The sequence below is a fragment of the Garra rufa genome, chromosome 16 (genome assembly GCF_049309525.1).
Source record: "Garra rufa chromosome 16, GarRuf1.0, whole genome shotgun sequence".
NCBI classification, from domain to species: Eukaryota; Metazoa; Chordata; class Actinopteri; order Cypriniformes; family Cyprinidae; genus Garra; species Garra rufa.
Window position 1 is genome coordinate 40829855 of NC_133376.1, and position 18340 is coordinate 40848194.

Genomic DNA, 18340 nt, shown 5'->3' on the forward strand with positions numbered 1-18340 from the left:
GATGAAACCTAGGTCAGACTAAAATTGCTTGGATAAAGGACAATCAAATAAAAGATGTACTAAAGTCTCCTCCGCTTGTCAATGTCCAAATATTTAGAAACATTAGAATGAACAGGATATATTTTCTTATTAGAAATACAACATTTCCCAGGTAAAAGTCAAGTTCTTTTCCAGTCTATATCATCAACCAAGGACCTCCAGAACGTTCCTCTTAAAGAGACTTTTTAAAATGAAAAATTAGCTGCAAGAGCCATTGATTCCAATGAAGTACCTTTATTTTTAAGAGTGTAACGGACACACAAACTAGTGCATGGGCTTTTGCAACAAATTTACATTTCTATAATCAACAAGATGCTATTATAGTTTTTATTAATAGTTTGAATTCATTTTTATTTGTCCATTTTCAGTTTTTATTTCATTTTTTGTGTTTTGTCATTTTTTAAAACTAATAACCCTGGCATGAAGCTGCAGAGACATTTATTACATTGAATGCATAAGACAATAAGACTGTTTTTAAATAATAAATCTTAAATATAGTCTATTATTCTAACGCCATTACAGCACTTTTTCAAAAAAAAAAAAAATCTTTAGTTTTAAGCATAAATATGTCATAAAATAAGTCTTAAATTATGTAAATTCTTTGTATTTTCCTTACCTCAAAGTGTTGTCAGATTTATACATAAATGCCACCGAGGTTAGAAAAATACACTTAAGATTTATTTTCTAAAAACAAGTATTAGTGTCTTATGCAATTAATCTTTCCTTTAAAAATGTATAAATATTTAACTGCAAAACAAGACAAAAATACTTAGTGTTTGGATAAAAGCATCTGCTAAATGCATAAATGCAATTTTGAGAATATGTCAGTGACGTTTGTGGTTTTGTCTGCTATTTTCTTTTCCATGTGAGCAGCTTCTGTTATTCTGAGTGTCTTTGGTCTATATGTGTGTCAGTTTATAGTGAAGAAATACAATATCCAACAATCAATGCACAAATATGAATGTCAGAGCTATAAGCTGTTTTTCTTTCAGTTCATGAAACGGAATTTGAATTGAATAGGCCGCAGTTCCACAGGAAGTCGAGATGGAAAGACAGGAAGACTCACATTGATGATGGATTCTGGGAAATGAAGTGTTTTTTCACCCTGGTCCATACAATTTTTTATAAAGCATTTTTCTTTGCATTTCAGTTCATTTTAGTTCTTATTCCTTATATTTCAATCAGAGTTCCCATTATTTTCAATTTATCACTATTAAACTTCTCTGAAGTCTTTGTCTTGTTTTCCAGCACAAATATCTACACATTCTTAAATCAAGATGCATTTACTGGACATGCAAAACAACAGAAGATATTAAGTCTTGTTTTCTGAAAACGGTATTAAAATAAAGCGAGTTTATGCTTACAACAAAAACGAATATATGCCAATGGAGTCAGAGTAAATCAACTTAATTCAAACGAAAAACAATATTTCTTTATTTGCTATTGTCTGAAGCCAAAACTCACTCAATTTTGATCAATTTCAGAGAAAACAAGACTAAATATCTTAAGTCATTTTGCTTCTCCAGTAAATGCATCCGAATTTAAGGAGGTTAAGACATTTGTACTGGAAAACAAGACATAAATCCAGAGGAAAAACATGCTTTTTGCAGTGCAGTGATGGTTGACTTCACTAACGGCAGTAAATCTAATATAGTCTGGATCTTTGGTACTTGTGAGCTGAGAAATGAATGCGTTTGTTTGCACTCATAGAAACGGATGTTTGCTGTAATAGTCTGACTTTAAAGCGACGGAGAATGGTGGTCGTATGCAAATAGCGCAGGCAGCAGCGGCAGCCGCATGTGTTTGTGTGTTTGGCTGCGTAATTGAAAACAGCTGCATGTGTTTCTGAGCTGCACTTTTACAAACTCAGCATGACTATGTCTTTCTGTCTGTTTGTCTGTCTGAGCGTGAGAGAGAGAGAGAGAGAGAGAGAGTGTGTGTGTGTTATATTGACGCCTGACAGTGATTTATGGGTGTGTTTGTGGCGCTGATTGTGGGTCAGGCTTCAGGAAGTGACTTTGTGAGTAAACTCTGTCGATTGAGTTGATTTGAGTTTAGGGTCACACCATCCTGCCTCAAAGCTTCATTGACACAATACAAGCTCTGAAAGCACTTGAGGAAGAGATGAATGTGTTGAACCGCCAAACACATCCTCTGCAGGTGTTTTTTTTAGTTTTGAATGAGCTTTTTTTAGATTTTCATTTTAGTTTTGGTTTACATTTTAGCAATTTTATTACATGCTTTTTGTTGTCATTTTTATAATATATTTTTAATTTTAGTACTTAAACTTACTTTTTAATTTTAATTAGTCACCACCAATGCAACATTTGTAATTTTCTTTAGGATTTTTAAGTTGAAGTTTTTCATCTAATATTTGTATTTATTTGTATTTTATTTTATTTATTTATTTATTTTATTATTATTATTATTTTAAATGTACTTAAACTTACTTTTTAAGTTTAATTAGTCACCACCAATGCAACATTTGTAATTTTCTTTAGGATTTTTAAGTATAAGTTTTTCATCTAATATTTTTATTTTATTTTATTTTATTTTATTTTATTTTATTTTATTTTATTTTATTTTATTTTATTTTATTTTATTTTATTTTATTTTATTTTTTATTTTATTATTATTATTATTTTTTTAATTCTTTTTTTTAATTATTATTTTAAATGTATACACATCCACTGCCGTTCCAAAGTTTGGTTCAGTAAGACTTAAAGAAGTCTCTTATGCTCATCAGTGCTGCATTTATTTGATCAAAAATACAGAAAAAAACTGTAATATTGAAAAATGTTATTGCAATATAAAATATTGTTTTTTTTATTTTTATATACTTTAAAATATAATTTATTCCCGTAATGCAAATCTGCATTTTCATCAGCTGTTACTCCAGTCTTCAGTGTCACACGATCCTTCAGAAATCATTCTAATATGCTGATTTATTATTAGAATTATCAATGTTGGAAACAGCCAAATATTTTTTGGAACCTGTGATTATTTTTTCAGAATTCTTTGATGAACAACAAGTTAAAAAGAACAGCATTTATTCAAAATATAAATCTTTTCTAACAATGTAAATCACGTTTTATTAATTTAACACATCCTTGGTGAACAAAAGTGTTAATTTCTTTCAAAAAAAGAGAAAGAATAAAAAAGTACTGACACCAGACTTTTGAACAGTAGTGTATATTGTTAGAAAAAATCTATTTTTAAATAAATGCTCTTTTTAACCTTTTATTGATTAAACATCCTGCAAAAAGGTTCCAAAAAATATCACAGGTTCCAATATATATATATATGTATTGTATATATATAAGCAGCACAACTGTTTTCAACACTGATAATAAATCAGTATATTAGAATGATTTCTGAAGGATCATGTGACACTGAAGACTGCAGTAATGATGCTGAAAATTCAGCTTTGATCACAGAAATGAATTACATTTTAAAATATATTCGCATAGTAAATGGTTATTTTAAATTGAAATAATATTCCACAATATTACAGTTTTTTCTGTATTTTTAATCAAATAAATGCAGCCTTGATGAGCAAAAGAAACGTCTTTAAATACAATCATACTGATCCCAAACTTTTGAGGGGTAGTGTATATACATTATTGACTTAAAGTTATTATTATTTTTTAACATTTTAGTCAAATATTAATTATGTAAAAAAAATACAATATATTTTTTATTTTATTTTAACTTATTATTATTTTTTTTTTCGATTTGATTTGATTTTCAAAAACAAACTGTGCCAAGGTATGACTCTCAGTTTGTTTTTTAAGAAAAACTGTTAAAAAGTTAATAATTAAAGACATTCCTTGGCACAAATTTAAAATAAAATAAAATACATATTGTATTGTTGTTTAAAATAATTATATTTTGACTAAATATATGTATATATATATATATATATATGTATATATATATATATATATATATATATATATATATATATATATATATATATATATATATACGCCCACACAAATTCTATTCGCATCCGTTCAGCCCTAATATGAACTTTTGTTCAGTTGATTATGAATTATGAATTCCCAGGCGTTAGTGTGGTTCACAGCAGGATGGCCGGGAGTATTTCTGTGTGTGTGTGTATGTGCATGTGTGTCGTCTCTGTGTGTCGCCTTTGTGTGTGTGCGACAACTGACAGCCGTGTGACTCAAATCATGACACGCTTATTATTTCTGCAGGCAGAGCCACGGCTACCAGACGCATGTTAGCGTCTCCTCCTGTGGTCAGTCAATTATTATCTACATCATTCTCACGTTTCCATTCGCTGACAGATGAAGTGTGACCGTCAGGTTCAATCATAACACAATATGCTCTGTATTGACCTGAGAGGAATACATAAAATGTCGAATAATTTTTTTTTGTGTGAGAGAACTACTTTGCAAATGCTTTAAGACACTCAAAATAGAATAAAAAATCATTTTGACCCGGGTATGTATGGAGTCCCATTAGGTGTCAGAAATACTTTTTCTAAAATGATCTATGAAGTTATATCTGTGTCATAAAAACCTTTGTAAAACATTGTAGCCTTTTTCTTACATCTCATCATCTTACTGCTTTTGGCAGTGATTTTTGTGGATGATCATGAATATGTCATCTATTGACGAACCACTGTTTTTTCAGCTGAAAGTGCAAGTTTATGCTAGTAAAATTAATTTATTTTGTTTGAAAACTTTTCAGAGTAACATTAATGAAGATTTAATCAAATAAATATGTAGGTTTCTTAAATTTGCACTGTTTTTAAACAATCATGAGTTATACATTCAAAGGAATTTAATTACATTCCATTCATTCCAATGGGGTTACTACTGTAATTCTTAAATTATATGATGGTATAAATATAAAACAATTATATAATCAAATGAAATTGCTCAATAATAGTGAAAAAATATATCAATATATAATAATATTTGGTGTGGTTCATGTGTAATTTTACACTTTAAGGAATTTCACAATTTTTTAATTGATAAAAGGGGTAATTCTTAAAATGATCGGTTTGTATAAAAATTTAAAACAATTGTATAATAAAATAAAATTTCTCAATAATGGTGTAAAAAATATATAAATATTTTGCATCATAGATTTTTTGATGTGGCTCATGTATAATTAGAAAATTCAAGGAATTGCTATTTTTTTAAATTGATAAAAGGGGAAATTCTCAAATTATACGTTTGTATAAACCTAAAACAATTATATAATCAAATAAAATTGCTCAGTAATAGTGAAAAAAATATATAAATATTTTGCATCATAGTTTTTTGGGTGTGGTTCATCTGTAATTTGAAATTTCCAGGAATTTCTCAATTTTAAATTGATAAAATTGATAAATTGACAATTGATCAAAAGGGGTAATTCTCAAATTATATGTTTGTATAAATTTAAAACAATTATATAATCAAATAAAATCGCTCAATAATAGTGAAAAAATATATCAATATTTTACATTGTAGTTTTTTTTTTTTTTTTTTTTGGTGTGGTTCATGTGTAATTTTACACTTCAAGGAATTTCAAAATTTTTTAATTGATAAAAGGGGTAATTCTTAAAATGATCGGTTTGTATAAAAATTTAAAACAATTATATAATAAAATAAAATTTCTCAATAATGGTGTAAAAAATATATAAATATTTTGCATCATAGATTTTTTGGTGTGGCTCATGTATAATTAGAAAATTCAAGGAATTGCTATTTTTTAAAATTGATAAAAGGGGAAATTCTCAAATTATACGTTTGTATAAATCTAAAACAATTATATAATCAAATAAAATTGCTCAGTAATAGTGAAAAATATATATAAATATTTTGCATCATAGTTTTTTGGGTGTGGTTCATGTGTAATTTGAAATTTCAAGGAATTTATAGAATTTTTAAATTGATAAAATAGGATAATTCTCAACTTATATGTTTGTATAAATTTAAAACAATTCTATAATTAAATACAAATTCTCAGTAATAGTGATAAAAATATATAAATATTTTCCATCATAGTATTTGTGGTGTGGTTCATGTGTAATTAGAAATTTCAAGGAATTTCTAATTTTTTTATTGATAAAATAGGATAATTCTCAACTTATATGTTTGTATAAATTTAAAACAATTATATAATTAAATACAAATTCTCAGGAATAGTGCAAAAAATATATAAATATTTTACATGATAGTTTTTTTGTTGTGGTTCACATGTAATTTGAAATTTCATGGAATTTCTCAATTTTTTAATTGATAAAAAGGGGTAGTGCTTAAATTATACGTTTGTATAAATTTTAAACAATTATATAATCAAATAGAAATTGCTCAGTAACAGTGAAAAAAAATATAAATATTTTGCATCATAGTTTTTGGGTGTAGTTCATGTGTAATTAAAAATTTCAAGGAATTTCTAGATTTTTTAAATTGATAAAATAGGATAATTCTCAACTTATATGTTTGTATAAATTTAAAACAATTCTATAATTAAATACAAATTCTCAGTAATAGTGATAAAAATATATAAATATTTTACATCATAGTATTTGTGGTGTGGTTCATGTGTAATTTGAAAGTTCAAGGAATTTCTCAATTTTTAAATGCTGTAATAACAGTAATCAAAAAAGTTATTTTTTTTTTTCACATTTGCGCAAAATGGTTTTAGTTGAAAAATATGCCGTTATGACCGTTTTATAAAACAAAGATTATTTGGGTTCAAACATACACAGATTGTAAATGCATTATGAGGTTTAAGCGCTTAAATTAATCTGATTTGTGGGCCGTAACCTGAGCCGCTTCCTCTCAGCTCATTTGCCATCGTAACGCTCGCTTTTCATCCTCACGTCTGTTTCAATGCTCGTGGACGGACTGAACCTGATCTCAGACCTGCTCCAGGTGTTGGAGGTGTGTGTTGGCTGTTATTGCTCATCTGGAGTTGATCTGAGCTGATCTGTCGCCTGACCCGTCTGCCCCGTGCATTACGTGTGTGTGTGTGTGACCGTTTTAGCTGCGAATGTTGTTTCAGCGTTTGCATAGTCGCCAGGATTGTGTGTCTCCAAATCCTTCAAACAGCCTCGAAAAATTAGTGCTGGAGCGAAAGAAACCTGCTTACAGATGCTAATGTCTTCCATATGGCTCTTGGATGAGGAATATGAATTCTCAGGCGGCTCGCTCAGATAACTCAATATCGCTGCACGGCTACAGCTCTGTTTCGACGGTTACTTCAGCCCGAAATGGAAATTCAGTCATTAGTTTTTCACCCGCGTGTCGTTCCAAACCCGTATGAGGTTCTTTCTTAAGTCACGAGCAGAAGGAGACGTTTAGCCGAATCTCTGAGGTGCTTTCGTCAATATAATGAATCAAAGATTCATTGGTAAAGATTCAGCAGTAGTGCATATGACTCTAAACCTAATCCATACTTATATTTTTGCGTTGTTATTCATTGAATATCTTGCCTTCTGATCATAACTAAATATGGCTTGTGGAGTCACGCCAGTTTTAATGTCAACGATGCATCAAAAATGCATAAAGATTTTTAACTACAGCGTATAAGAATCGATCAATGAGTAATGACTAAAATGTTTTTATTTTTCACACAGTTTTTTGCATTGAAATTACTTATTAAAAATAATGCACTGTAAAAATTATTTTTTATATATAAAATATATTTTTTTCTTTTGGAAATTGTGTGTAAAACAAAGGCGATTGGAGTATTCTTTACAAGAAAATAGTTTTACATTTCACATTTCAATGAATGTGTTACTTGCCATTTTTGTAATTGTTTCTGAAATTTACTTAATTTCGGAATGATTTAAAAACAGTAAAAACAATGTTTTGTAGAGTCGCAGCAGACTTAACGTTGTTTAAATTATATTTTTATAATTTTTTTATAGTTTCATTTTCCTTTTCACTTATGTTCTGCTTACTAAAACTAAAACTATAGATTTTAATTACTTTAATATGTAAATAAACTTAAATAAAAAAATAACCGAAATAAAATATTTTATAAACTTTTTTTTATACAATAACAATAAAATAAAATAAAATAACAAGAACAACTGATATTTATGCATTTTAGAAATATAAAAACTAACTCTAAAATATTAATTAAATATTTTAAAATAATATATAAAAATTAATAAAAAAGAAATAAAAAAATCTAATAGTATGTAAATTGCACTTAAATAACACTGTTAGGAACATAATTTTTCCTTTCCTTTTTACTTACGTTCTGCTAACTAAAACTGAAACTATAAATAATAGTAGTAAAAAAACTACATTTTATTTACTTAAAAAAATTTAAATAAACTTTAACCGAAATAAATTATTTTACAATATTATATATTTATTCTCGGATAGAATAGAATTTTATAGAATTTATAGAATTTTATATATATATAATAAAATAATAAAAACAACTGATATTTATGCATTTTAGAAATATAATATAAATATAAAAATATAACTAAAATATTAATAAAATATTTTAAAATAATATATAAAAATTAATAAAGAAATAAAAAAATCTAACAGTATGTAAATTGCACTTAAATAACATAATTTTTCTTTTCCTTTTCACTTACATTCCGCTAACTAAAGCTAAAACTATAATTAATTAATCTAAAATAATAAAAAAAAACATTATAATTCCTTTAGAATTTAAATAAACTTTAACAGAAATAAAATATTTTTAAATATTTTATAAACTTTTTTTAGATAGTTGCTAAAGAATTACTTCTCATTTTCGTTAACTAAAACTGAAAAATAAATAATAATAATAATAAGAAAATAATAAGAACAATCGAAATTTATGCATTTTACAAATAGAAAAACTAACTCTAGAATATTAATAAAATATTTTTAAATATTATGTAAATAAATAATAAAATAGAAAATTTAAAAATCTAATAGTATGTAAAGTGCATTGTTAAAAATGATGCCAGACTTTTGATTTTTGACTGAATTATTCTATGAAATGTTTGTAGTGTTTGTTCTCAGCAGTCATTGGTGCTGGACGTTTTTCCCGTGGTCTGTGTGTGTTTGTAAGGGAGGATCTGATATTTAATAGGGAATTTGAGCGTGAGGTTTGGATGTTGCGTCGCAAGCGTGTTTATTTGTGTCGTGTGTGCTGCTGAAGCAGAAAGGCTAACACAGAATTAGTTTCATGTTTATAAGCCGCTGCCAGATCTCTGCTGCGCACTGTTATTTTCTAAAGTCTTTGTTGGTTTTAGTGAAATCATCCCTCTGTCTTCGGGTTTATCGAGCAGCCGCTTCGAATCAGGTCTCGTCATAAACAACCATATAAAGTTAAAGACTGAAGGCATCTTTCATATTTCATAATTTTCAGAGATGTTGACGCGTTTCATGTGTTTTTCCTGCTCGTTACGACTCTCATTTGAGGGTAATTATGAGGGGCTTCATTAGAGCTGCTTTTTATTTATGATGTTGTTTGTTGTTAGTTATGTGCATAAATCAGAAACTCATTAATTACACAAAGCCGACGGAGAGCGGATAAACCCCAGGACGTCCCGCAAAGAGTTTGATCTTCATCCTCGCAAGATATTCTCAATCCCTTTTCTCGCTCTTTCTCTTAGCGTGAAGGATTATTGTGTGCGTTTGTTATCCCATTTTACAGATTCTCAGACGTCCATTCATTCTGTTCACGTACCATTTAGAAGAGAATGGAAAGGCCAAAACAATGAGTTTTTGGGTGGGAATGAGACTGTTCTTTATATTCTTGACTTTCTTTTTTAGATTCTTCAACTTAATGTATATAGTGAGCATAAAGCTCCATATACTGTAGGTAGTCTAAAATTGCTTAACTTACTCGTGCATTAGCTATATGATGGTTTGTGCAAAGAAAAAAACATCATCCATTGCATTTAGGAACCAATGAAGTGGTTTGCAGTAAACAGATGAAACATCATAGAATGAATTAAACAATTACAATAAAAAATATGTTCTTCCTCAGTATTTTTTGTCTTGTTTTTTAGTACAAATATGTAAACATCCTTAAATCAAGGTACATTTATTTGAGAAGTACAATATTTACAATATTTGTTCTTATTGTAAGCATAAAGTCAATAAACTTTAATATTTTTTGTAACCAAAATTAAATGAGTGTATTATTAAAACAAGAACAAATATCTGCCAATGTGGTCAGAAAAATAAATGTTTCAAAAAATACATTATTTTCCTGACCCCATTGGCCGATATTTGTTTAAGCCATATTATTTTTTGTATATATATATATTTTATTTTTTGTAACTAAAATTAAGTGAGTTTATAATTAAAATTAAAAATAAATATCTGGCAATGGTGTCAGAAACATGAAATTAATTAAAAGGAAAAAAACTTTCATTTTTCTGACCCCAATTGGTATATTACTTTTGGTAATTTAGTGTTTTTATTTTTATTTTTTTTAAATTTTGCTTCTAAATGTTTCTTTAAAAATGTTCAGATATTTTACTGAAAAACAAGACAAAAATGTGTTTAAATTTTTTTTTTTGCATTTTATGCAAACCAAAGTGTTATTGTGTGTAAGATTTTAGCAAATAGCATTTCAACTTATTTTTCAATTGTATACAGTGTCATTTTAGTATCATTATATTTTGTGTTTTATTTTCATGTTTTGTGCTTTCATGGTAATTTTAAGTAAAATTTGTGTGTTTTTGTAATTTTTATTAGTTTTTGTTCTTTTTAAAATATCTATATAGTTTTTATTAATTTTTATTTTAATTTTAGTTATTTTAAGTATATCAAGTTAAACTAAATGAACATGAGAAATGTTGCCTTGGATTATTTTACCAGTAGAAGTAAAATAATACATTTTTTTTTTTTTTTTTTTTTTACTTTTTTTTTGTGTCAGTTAACATTTGTTTTATTTCAAGTAGCAAACATGTGTTTTTAGTTTAGGTTAATTAAAACAAATAACTCTGATTGATATAAACAGTGAATATAGTGGGAGGCGAGCTGTGAAACAAATCGGAACCAATCCAATTAATTGAACGACTGCTCGTCTTTGCGAACGGGAACGCAGCGTTTGTGAGGCGCGTAGCATCTAAAACTTCCCACTGGCTCTTCCAGGACAAAAGCTCTTGTGTTTCAGTCAAATTCCTGCAATTTTCAGCGAATTAATCTTTTTTTTTAGGCGTGAGCATCGAGTCTCCGTCAACAAGTCTTTAGAGCGTAATGCTCTTAGCAGGTCATTAAGCTTTTTGAGCGTGTAACGGCGGTTCGGGCCGAACACTGAGCGCTTCTGTGTCCGCTCTCTGATCACTGACACTTTAATAAAGTCGTTTTAAGTTCAGCCGACTGAATTTTGCACCTTTTCTGCCGTCGCCATGGCTCCGGGGAAGCGAGGAGCATTCAGCGCCGTCCGCGAGCTTTTACATGCAAATGCGGGGAGAAATGCGTGCAGAGAAAGAGCTTTCAGTCGCTCGGCTTTTCTCTCAATCGTCTCCGTCTGACAACAGCGAACTAAAGGAGCTCTTAAAGCGTGAAAAACGCCTTACATCTCCTGTCTATCTCTGGCTCTCTCTCTCCGCTGGGTCAGAAAGTTGCTCTTGATGTTTGCTCTTTAACTTTCCTCGCATTCCCGCTATATTCACTTCCTCTTCTGGGCAGCCAGATAAAGAGGGAATGCGAGAGGAGAACTATGTCGAATCGGCCACAATCACATCATTTACAAGTGAACTCGCTCTGAAGGAAGGCGTTTCGTAAACGGGAGAGAGAGGTGAGGAGAGGCTGCCGGTGTCAGGCCGGTCAGGACGGGTCAGAGAGAACAGCCTGATGGGAAAAGGACGGGCGGTCGGGGAGAGAGAAGGGGTGTGAGGGATGTGAGAAGAGAACTAAATATTTGCTTCATTTTGTGTCTGTCAGATTTATGGAAGCCCGTTTCCGCCACTGAATAAAACAATAAAAAAGGTAATTGTGACTTTTTATCTCACAATTCTGACTCTTTAGGTTTTTTTTGCAAGTTTGTAAGATTGTAAGTTTACTTCTCGCAAATCTGACTTTTTATACTTTTCACATATAGCAATTCTGATTTTTTTCTTAGAATTGCGAGAAATAAAGTCAGAATTACAGGATATAATCTCACAGTTGTTAGAAATAAAGTCAGATTTGCGAGATATAAACTCACAATTGCAAGAAATAAAGTCAGAATTGCAGGATATAATTTTACAATTGTGAGAAATAAAGTCAGAATTGCGAGATATAAACTCACAAATTCTAAACTTTTTTTCTTGCAATTGCGAGTTTACATCTCCTAATTCTGACTTTTTCTCAAAATTGTGAGAAACAAACTCACAATTGTGAGTTATAATGTCAGAATTGCAGGATATAATTTCAGAATTGCAAGAAATTAAGTCAGAATTGCAGGATATAATCTCATAATTGCGAGAAATAAACCAGAATTGCGAGATATAAAGATTTAACTGCAATTGAAAGTTTACATCTCGCAATTCTGACTTTTTCTCAAAATTGTCAGATATTAAGTTGCTATAAAGTCCAGTTGTATAAATATATATGTATGTTCATAGAATTGCACGTTTATATCTCACAATTTTGACTTTATAACTCGCAATTGTGACTTTTTATCTCACAATTCTGACTTTTTCTCACAATTGCGAGTTCATGTCACTGACTTTATTTCTCAGAATTAAAAAAAAGTCTGAATTGCAAGTTTGTATCATGCAATTCTGAGAGAGAAAAAAAACTATAACCTTTTTTTATTTTTTTATGCAGTGGCGAAAACAGGCTTTCATAGAAATTCCATAAATTATTTCATAAATAAACAAAACTTTCAAAAAAAAAATCTAATTTACAATATTCACAAAAATGTATCTCGATACTAAAATAGCAATGGTTAAAGTAATAGAGAAAAAATATGTTTCCCTGATTTATTGATCACATAATTTTTTACAGTGCATTTAACTATATTGAAAAAGAAAAACTTTTGAATTAAGTTTATTACTTTGACCCCATTTGCAGACATTTTTTGTTTTATGCTTAAGATCACTTAATTTTGATACATGTTTCAGAAAGACTAAATATCTTATGTCATTTTGCTTTTTAAATGAATGTATCTTGATTTAAGAATGTTTAGATATTTGTACTGGAAAACAAAAATACGGATATAAGAAAATATGAAATTATTCAAATTCCTCAAAGGTTCTGATTATTTAAGGGTTCAAATGGCACTAAATTTCCCAGATTCAGACTTTTGGACCCGCTGTATGTAGCCTGTAGTGTGTGTGTGTGTGTGTAAGAGAGAGAGAGAGAAAGAGAGGCATGTATGGAGGGCTGTTGTGTGTGTGTTTGTGTGATTGTGTGAATGGAGGGGGACACGAGAGGGTTCAAACAAAGACGTTGGACTGAACACAGGCCCCAGTGTGCTGCTGCATGTGTGTGTGTGTGTGTTTCTCTTGTAAAGTTTAAGTGCCACTTCCCCCCGGTCAGCACTGAGAGTGTGTGAGTGTGTTTCTGTGTTTGCTCTCAGAGGGTCGGAGTGTCGCCGTAGTGACCGACTCCACCTAGACAGACTGATGCTTCAACACTTTATCTACTTGAGTCAACTCCAATACTTATCTTCAAAAGTTTTTTCTCAACTTCAGCAGCACTTACATACACCAAAACTTACAGTTTTATTCCTCTCAATATTCTAAAGGATTTTACTGAGGGGTTTGCTCATATTTCATTCACACTGATTTTTACAACATTTTATTCCTGAAAACATTGCGAAAATCCCTATTTTTTAAAGGCGGTGAGTTTTTTCTCTGCTTTAACAACACTTACATACACCAAAACTTACAGTTTTATTCCTCTCAATATTCTAAAGGATTTTACTGAGGGGTTTGTTCATATTTCATTCACACTGATTTTTACAACATTTTATTCCTGAAAACATTGCGAAAATCCCTATTTTTAAAGGCTGTGAGTTTTTTCTCCACTTCAGCAGCACTTACACCAAAACTTACAGTTTTATTCCTCTCTATATTCTGAAGGATTTTACTGAGGGGTTTGTTCATATTTCATTCACACTGATTTTTACAACATTTTATTCCTGAAAACATTGCGAAAATCCCTATTTTTTTAAAGGCGGTGAGTTTTTTCTCTGCTTTAACAACACTTACATACACCAAAACTTACAGTTTTATTCCTCTCAATATTCTAAAGGATTTTCCTGAGGGGTTTGTTCATATTTCATTCACACTGGTTTTTACAACATTTTATTCCTGAAAACATTGCGAAAATCCCTATTATTTTTAAAGGCGGTAGGATTTTCTCTGCTTTAACAACACTTACATACACCAAAATTTACAGTTTTATTCCTCTCTATATTCTGAAGGATTTTACTGAGGGGTTTGTTCATATTTCATTCACACTGATTTTTACAACATTTTATTCCTGAAAACATTGTGAAAATCCCTATCTTTTTAAAGGCTGTGAGTTTTTTCTCCACTTCAGCAGCACTTACATACACCAAAACTAACAGTTTTATTCCTCTCTATATTCTAAAGGATTTTACTGAGGGGTTTGCTCATATTTCATTCACACTGATTTTTACAACATGTTATTCCTGAAAACATTGTGAAAAACACTCTTTTTAAAGGCTGAGGTTTTTTTTTACGCTTCAGCAAAACTTACATACACCAAAACTTACTGTTTTATTCCTCACTATATTCTGACAAATTTTACTGAGGGGTTTGTTCATATTTCATTCACACTTTATTCCTAAAAACATGTTGAAAACTTATTTCTTTTTCTGTCTGTTCACAGTATTTTCTGACTTATAAAGTGATAAAGAGCAATCCAAAATCCCCTCTGGAAAAATCTTGTTGTTATAATGTTATGTTCAAACTCTAAAAATGTATTCAAATTAGCATATTTGAATTTGCATACATTTCAGGAAACTTATAATACAAAACAGTTGTCGTAATGTACTGTGATTAATCAATTTAGGAAAGTATGATTATATATTAGTTACATTTTTTACCTTATTCAGCTGTCTTTAAACCAGTAAAAAATAAAGCATGATAATTTTTTAAATAATGTTTAACTTGCACAACTTTGTGCAAGGTAAAATTGTTTGTTCAGATACTCAATTTGGAAAGTGTCTGAGTAAGGTCAAGAAAACATTTGTTAGAAATTATTCTTGTTAAGTACAGTATTCTTAAGTTCTAACAAAAAATAGATTGAATCTTCATATTAAAAAATCTGTCTTCAAGCTTTTTCTCTATTTGCTTAAAGAACTTTTTTACAGAGCAAATGATCTGAGCTGCTGTCCACATTCATTTACAGCTCTAGACTCTTACTGTAACTACTGACTCATTTGTGTGTTTTAATTTCTCCAAGGGGATTTTGGCAGAAACATCTGGGTTCATATTTATAATTTTGACATGCCGCAGCCGTAATCCCGCTAGACCTCACGGGACGCTTCTTGACCTCTGAAGTCCCAAGGGTCAGAGCAGGAAGCCGCCCTGACCTTTGACCTCTAAGCAAGAGCGGGCTGTGTCCTGACAGTGAATAAGTTATGGCTCTCAGAAGAGCAGCTTTAACTCCAGCAGTGTGTGTGTGGACGCATGTGACTGTAAATCGCTGCGAGGGCGTTTGATCTCCACCGGGGAACCTGTGGGACAAACGCGGCGCTCGTATCAGGGACGGACCCGCGCTGGAATGTGCTGATCCGACCAAGAATCAATCACATTAACACCAGCAGAAACGGGTCAGACGTCCTGAGAGAGCCAAACTGCTCCCAGGGTGGAGGATTTGTTTCGTTTGCACACATTTGTGTGAGATATCTAAATGCAGGGCTGAAAATATATATCTTGGTGTTTATGTATTTGCTCCAGGGTTATTAGAGTTAACTAAAACTAAAATCATGTTGAAAAAGCTAGCAGCATATTTGCTTGATGTGTAAACCTGTCTGTTTACGTTCTTATACTCATGAGTCACAAAACAAAGAAGCATTACAAAATTAGTCGCCTAATGACATGCAATCAGAGCAAAATTGCAGGCCAGGTTAAAAGTGCATGTTCACAGTATTGTTTAACTGAATATGCAGTATATCTCCCTGTAGTTGTAAAAGTCACAGAGTGCCATAAATTCATCCAGTGGTGGAATGAATTCAGTGTTAAGACTGTAAGGCTGTAAATTGTTTCATGTTGCACAAGTATTACATTTTAAAAAACTCAACACGATTCAAAGCAGTGGCTGAGATTGTTCATTCTACAGCTGCCATCACATCATCAAACTCTGTGTGTGTGTGTGTGTGAGAGAGAGAGAGTGTGTGTGATTCTCTTGAAGAATAAGAGAACCGGAAACAAAGGAGGAGGGAACAATGTGAAACGATTCCTCTTGGATGGATGAGCCTTTTACAGTGTTTGGCTCTCTGAGAGCGAGTCTGATCCAGACGTGAACTATCACTCACACAAACCGAAATAAGACAAAACAAGACCTGAATATGCCGGCGCTGTAATTTAAGGAAGTGTTTCTATAAACACGGTTCAGTTATCAGGCTTTTCGTTCACCGTTAGTCTCGTGGCAGCCGCTGCATGTACGATTTTTCAGTGAGTTTATATTTGATTGTGAATGTGGCAGAATTATGAGACATTTTGATTACACACTGCAAACACTAATGTCATTTTATTTTGTATTGTTTTATAGTACAAATATGTAAACAGTTTTAAATCAAGACTTTCTTGACTTGCACAATGACGTCGTTTAAGAAATGTATCAAAATTAAATGAGTTTGTGCTTAATTCAAAGGGAAAACAAATTTTTTTGACTCCGCTGGTAGATATCTTTTCTCTGTTTAAGCATAAACGCAATTTTGCAGTTACAAGTAAATGCATTTTGACTGAAGAAAGTAAAAAAATAAGTAGAAGTAAAAATGCTGAGTAAGAAAATCTTTTTTTTTCTGTTTGGAGAAAAAAATTACGTATGTTGTAAATCAACATACATTTACTGAAGGAGCATTAAGTGAAAAAATCAAGATAACAATTTAGTGACAAGAACAACTATCAGTTGTGTCTGAAAAATAAACATAATCAAAGACGTAATCAAAGTTTTGTTTTCTAACTCCATTGGCAGATTTGTCATTGCTTTAAACAAAAACTCATCTAGAATATTTATGCACTGCAAAAATATATGTTCTTCCTCTGTATTTTTGTCTTGTTTTCAAGTACAAATATGTAAACATCGTTAAATCAAGATATATTTACTGAAGATGTAAAATCACTGAGGATATTAAATCACGTTTTCTGAGAAATTTATTAAAACTAAGTAAAATATCTGCCAACAGGATCAGGAAAATAAACAGTTTTTCTTGTATTTGCCCTGTCACTTGTGAAGCCTAAGTCACATGACATTTACATCGCAGCTGATTGGTTGAAAATCCCGCAGTAGAGCAGATGAGCAGTGGTTTATTTCTAGGTGACTGTATTACATCATTCTGAAAGGATTCGTTTTCTCTGGGAAACGTCAAGAAAAGAGCAGCAGAAGAAAGACAGATTTGGGGCCTTTCAGCATGCATTAGTGTTAGATTTGCGCAGAAACTATAAGCTCTGGTTGTGTGTCTGGAGTTTCGTGCATTCGCTTTCCGCGAGTGTTTGGACTGGGAGCGTAAACACACGATGCATTTGAGAAGATCTCATTCCTGCCAGATCTTAAACTGATGGAAACCACACGCAGACTAATGCAGCTGAGATGACGTCAGGATTTATATGACTGTATCTCTGATGGTCTGGAGCTGAAACTCAAACACGCATGCAGTGCGTTGCTCTTTTATCAGATCTGATCCTAGTCCATTACAAACAGATCAGAGTTTTACTGTAGTACAAGTGCGGTAAATTGGACACAGTACAGCTGAAGTACTGAAAACCTCTGTTTACTGTATGGCAGATGTGAAAGCGACCCTCGACAATATTTGGACAAGCGTCGTGGATTAGAAGGACAGCGCAAGTGAAGTTTTCATGCAACATTAGACAAACATTTGTTAATTTGGTTTGAAATAAGCTGTAAAAAATGATGTTCTTCCTCAGTACTTTGTCTTGACTTCAAACAAATATCTAAACATTCGCAAATCAAGATACATTTACTGAAGGAGCATTAAGTGAGAAATGAAGATAAAATGTTGTGAGGTTGTGCATAAAACAAAAACAAATATCTGTCAATTGTGTCAGAAATATAAACACAATCAAAGACATAATCAAAGTTTTTTTTTGGCAGACATTTGTTATTGTTTTTAAACAAAAACTTACTTCATTTTGATCAGAATTTTAGAAAACGTAATATCT

The 18340-nt window shown here is 30.9% G+C and overlaps 1 protein-coding gene across 1 annotated transcript in view; it reads right to left on the reverse strand.

Annotated features, from left to right (window-relative positions):
- Nucleotides 1–18340, reverse strand: part of fat4 (FAT atypical cadherin 4) — an 82077-nt gene that overhangs the window by 55742 nt on the left and 7995 nt on the right. The window contains exons 3-4 of the mRNA XM_073820248.1: nt 15474–15724; nt 11368–11505 (exon numbers count right to left, since the gene is read on the reverse strand). Coding sequence (XP_073676349.1) covers nt 11368–11505; nt 15474–15724 — 389 coding nt within the window. The remainder of the gene's footprint in view (nt 1–11367; nt 11506–15473; nt 15725–18340) is intronic.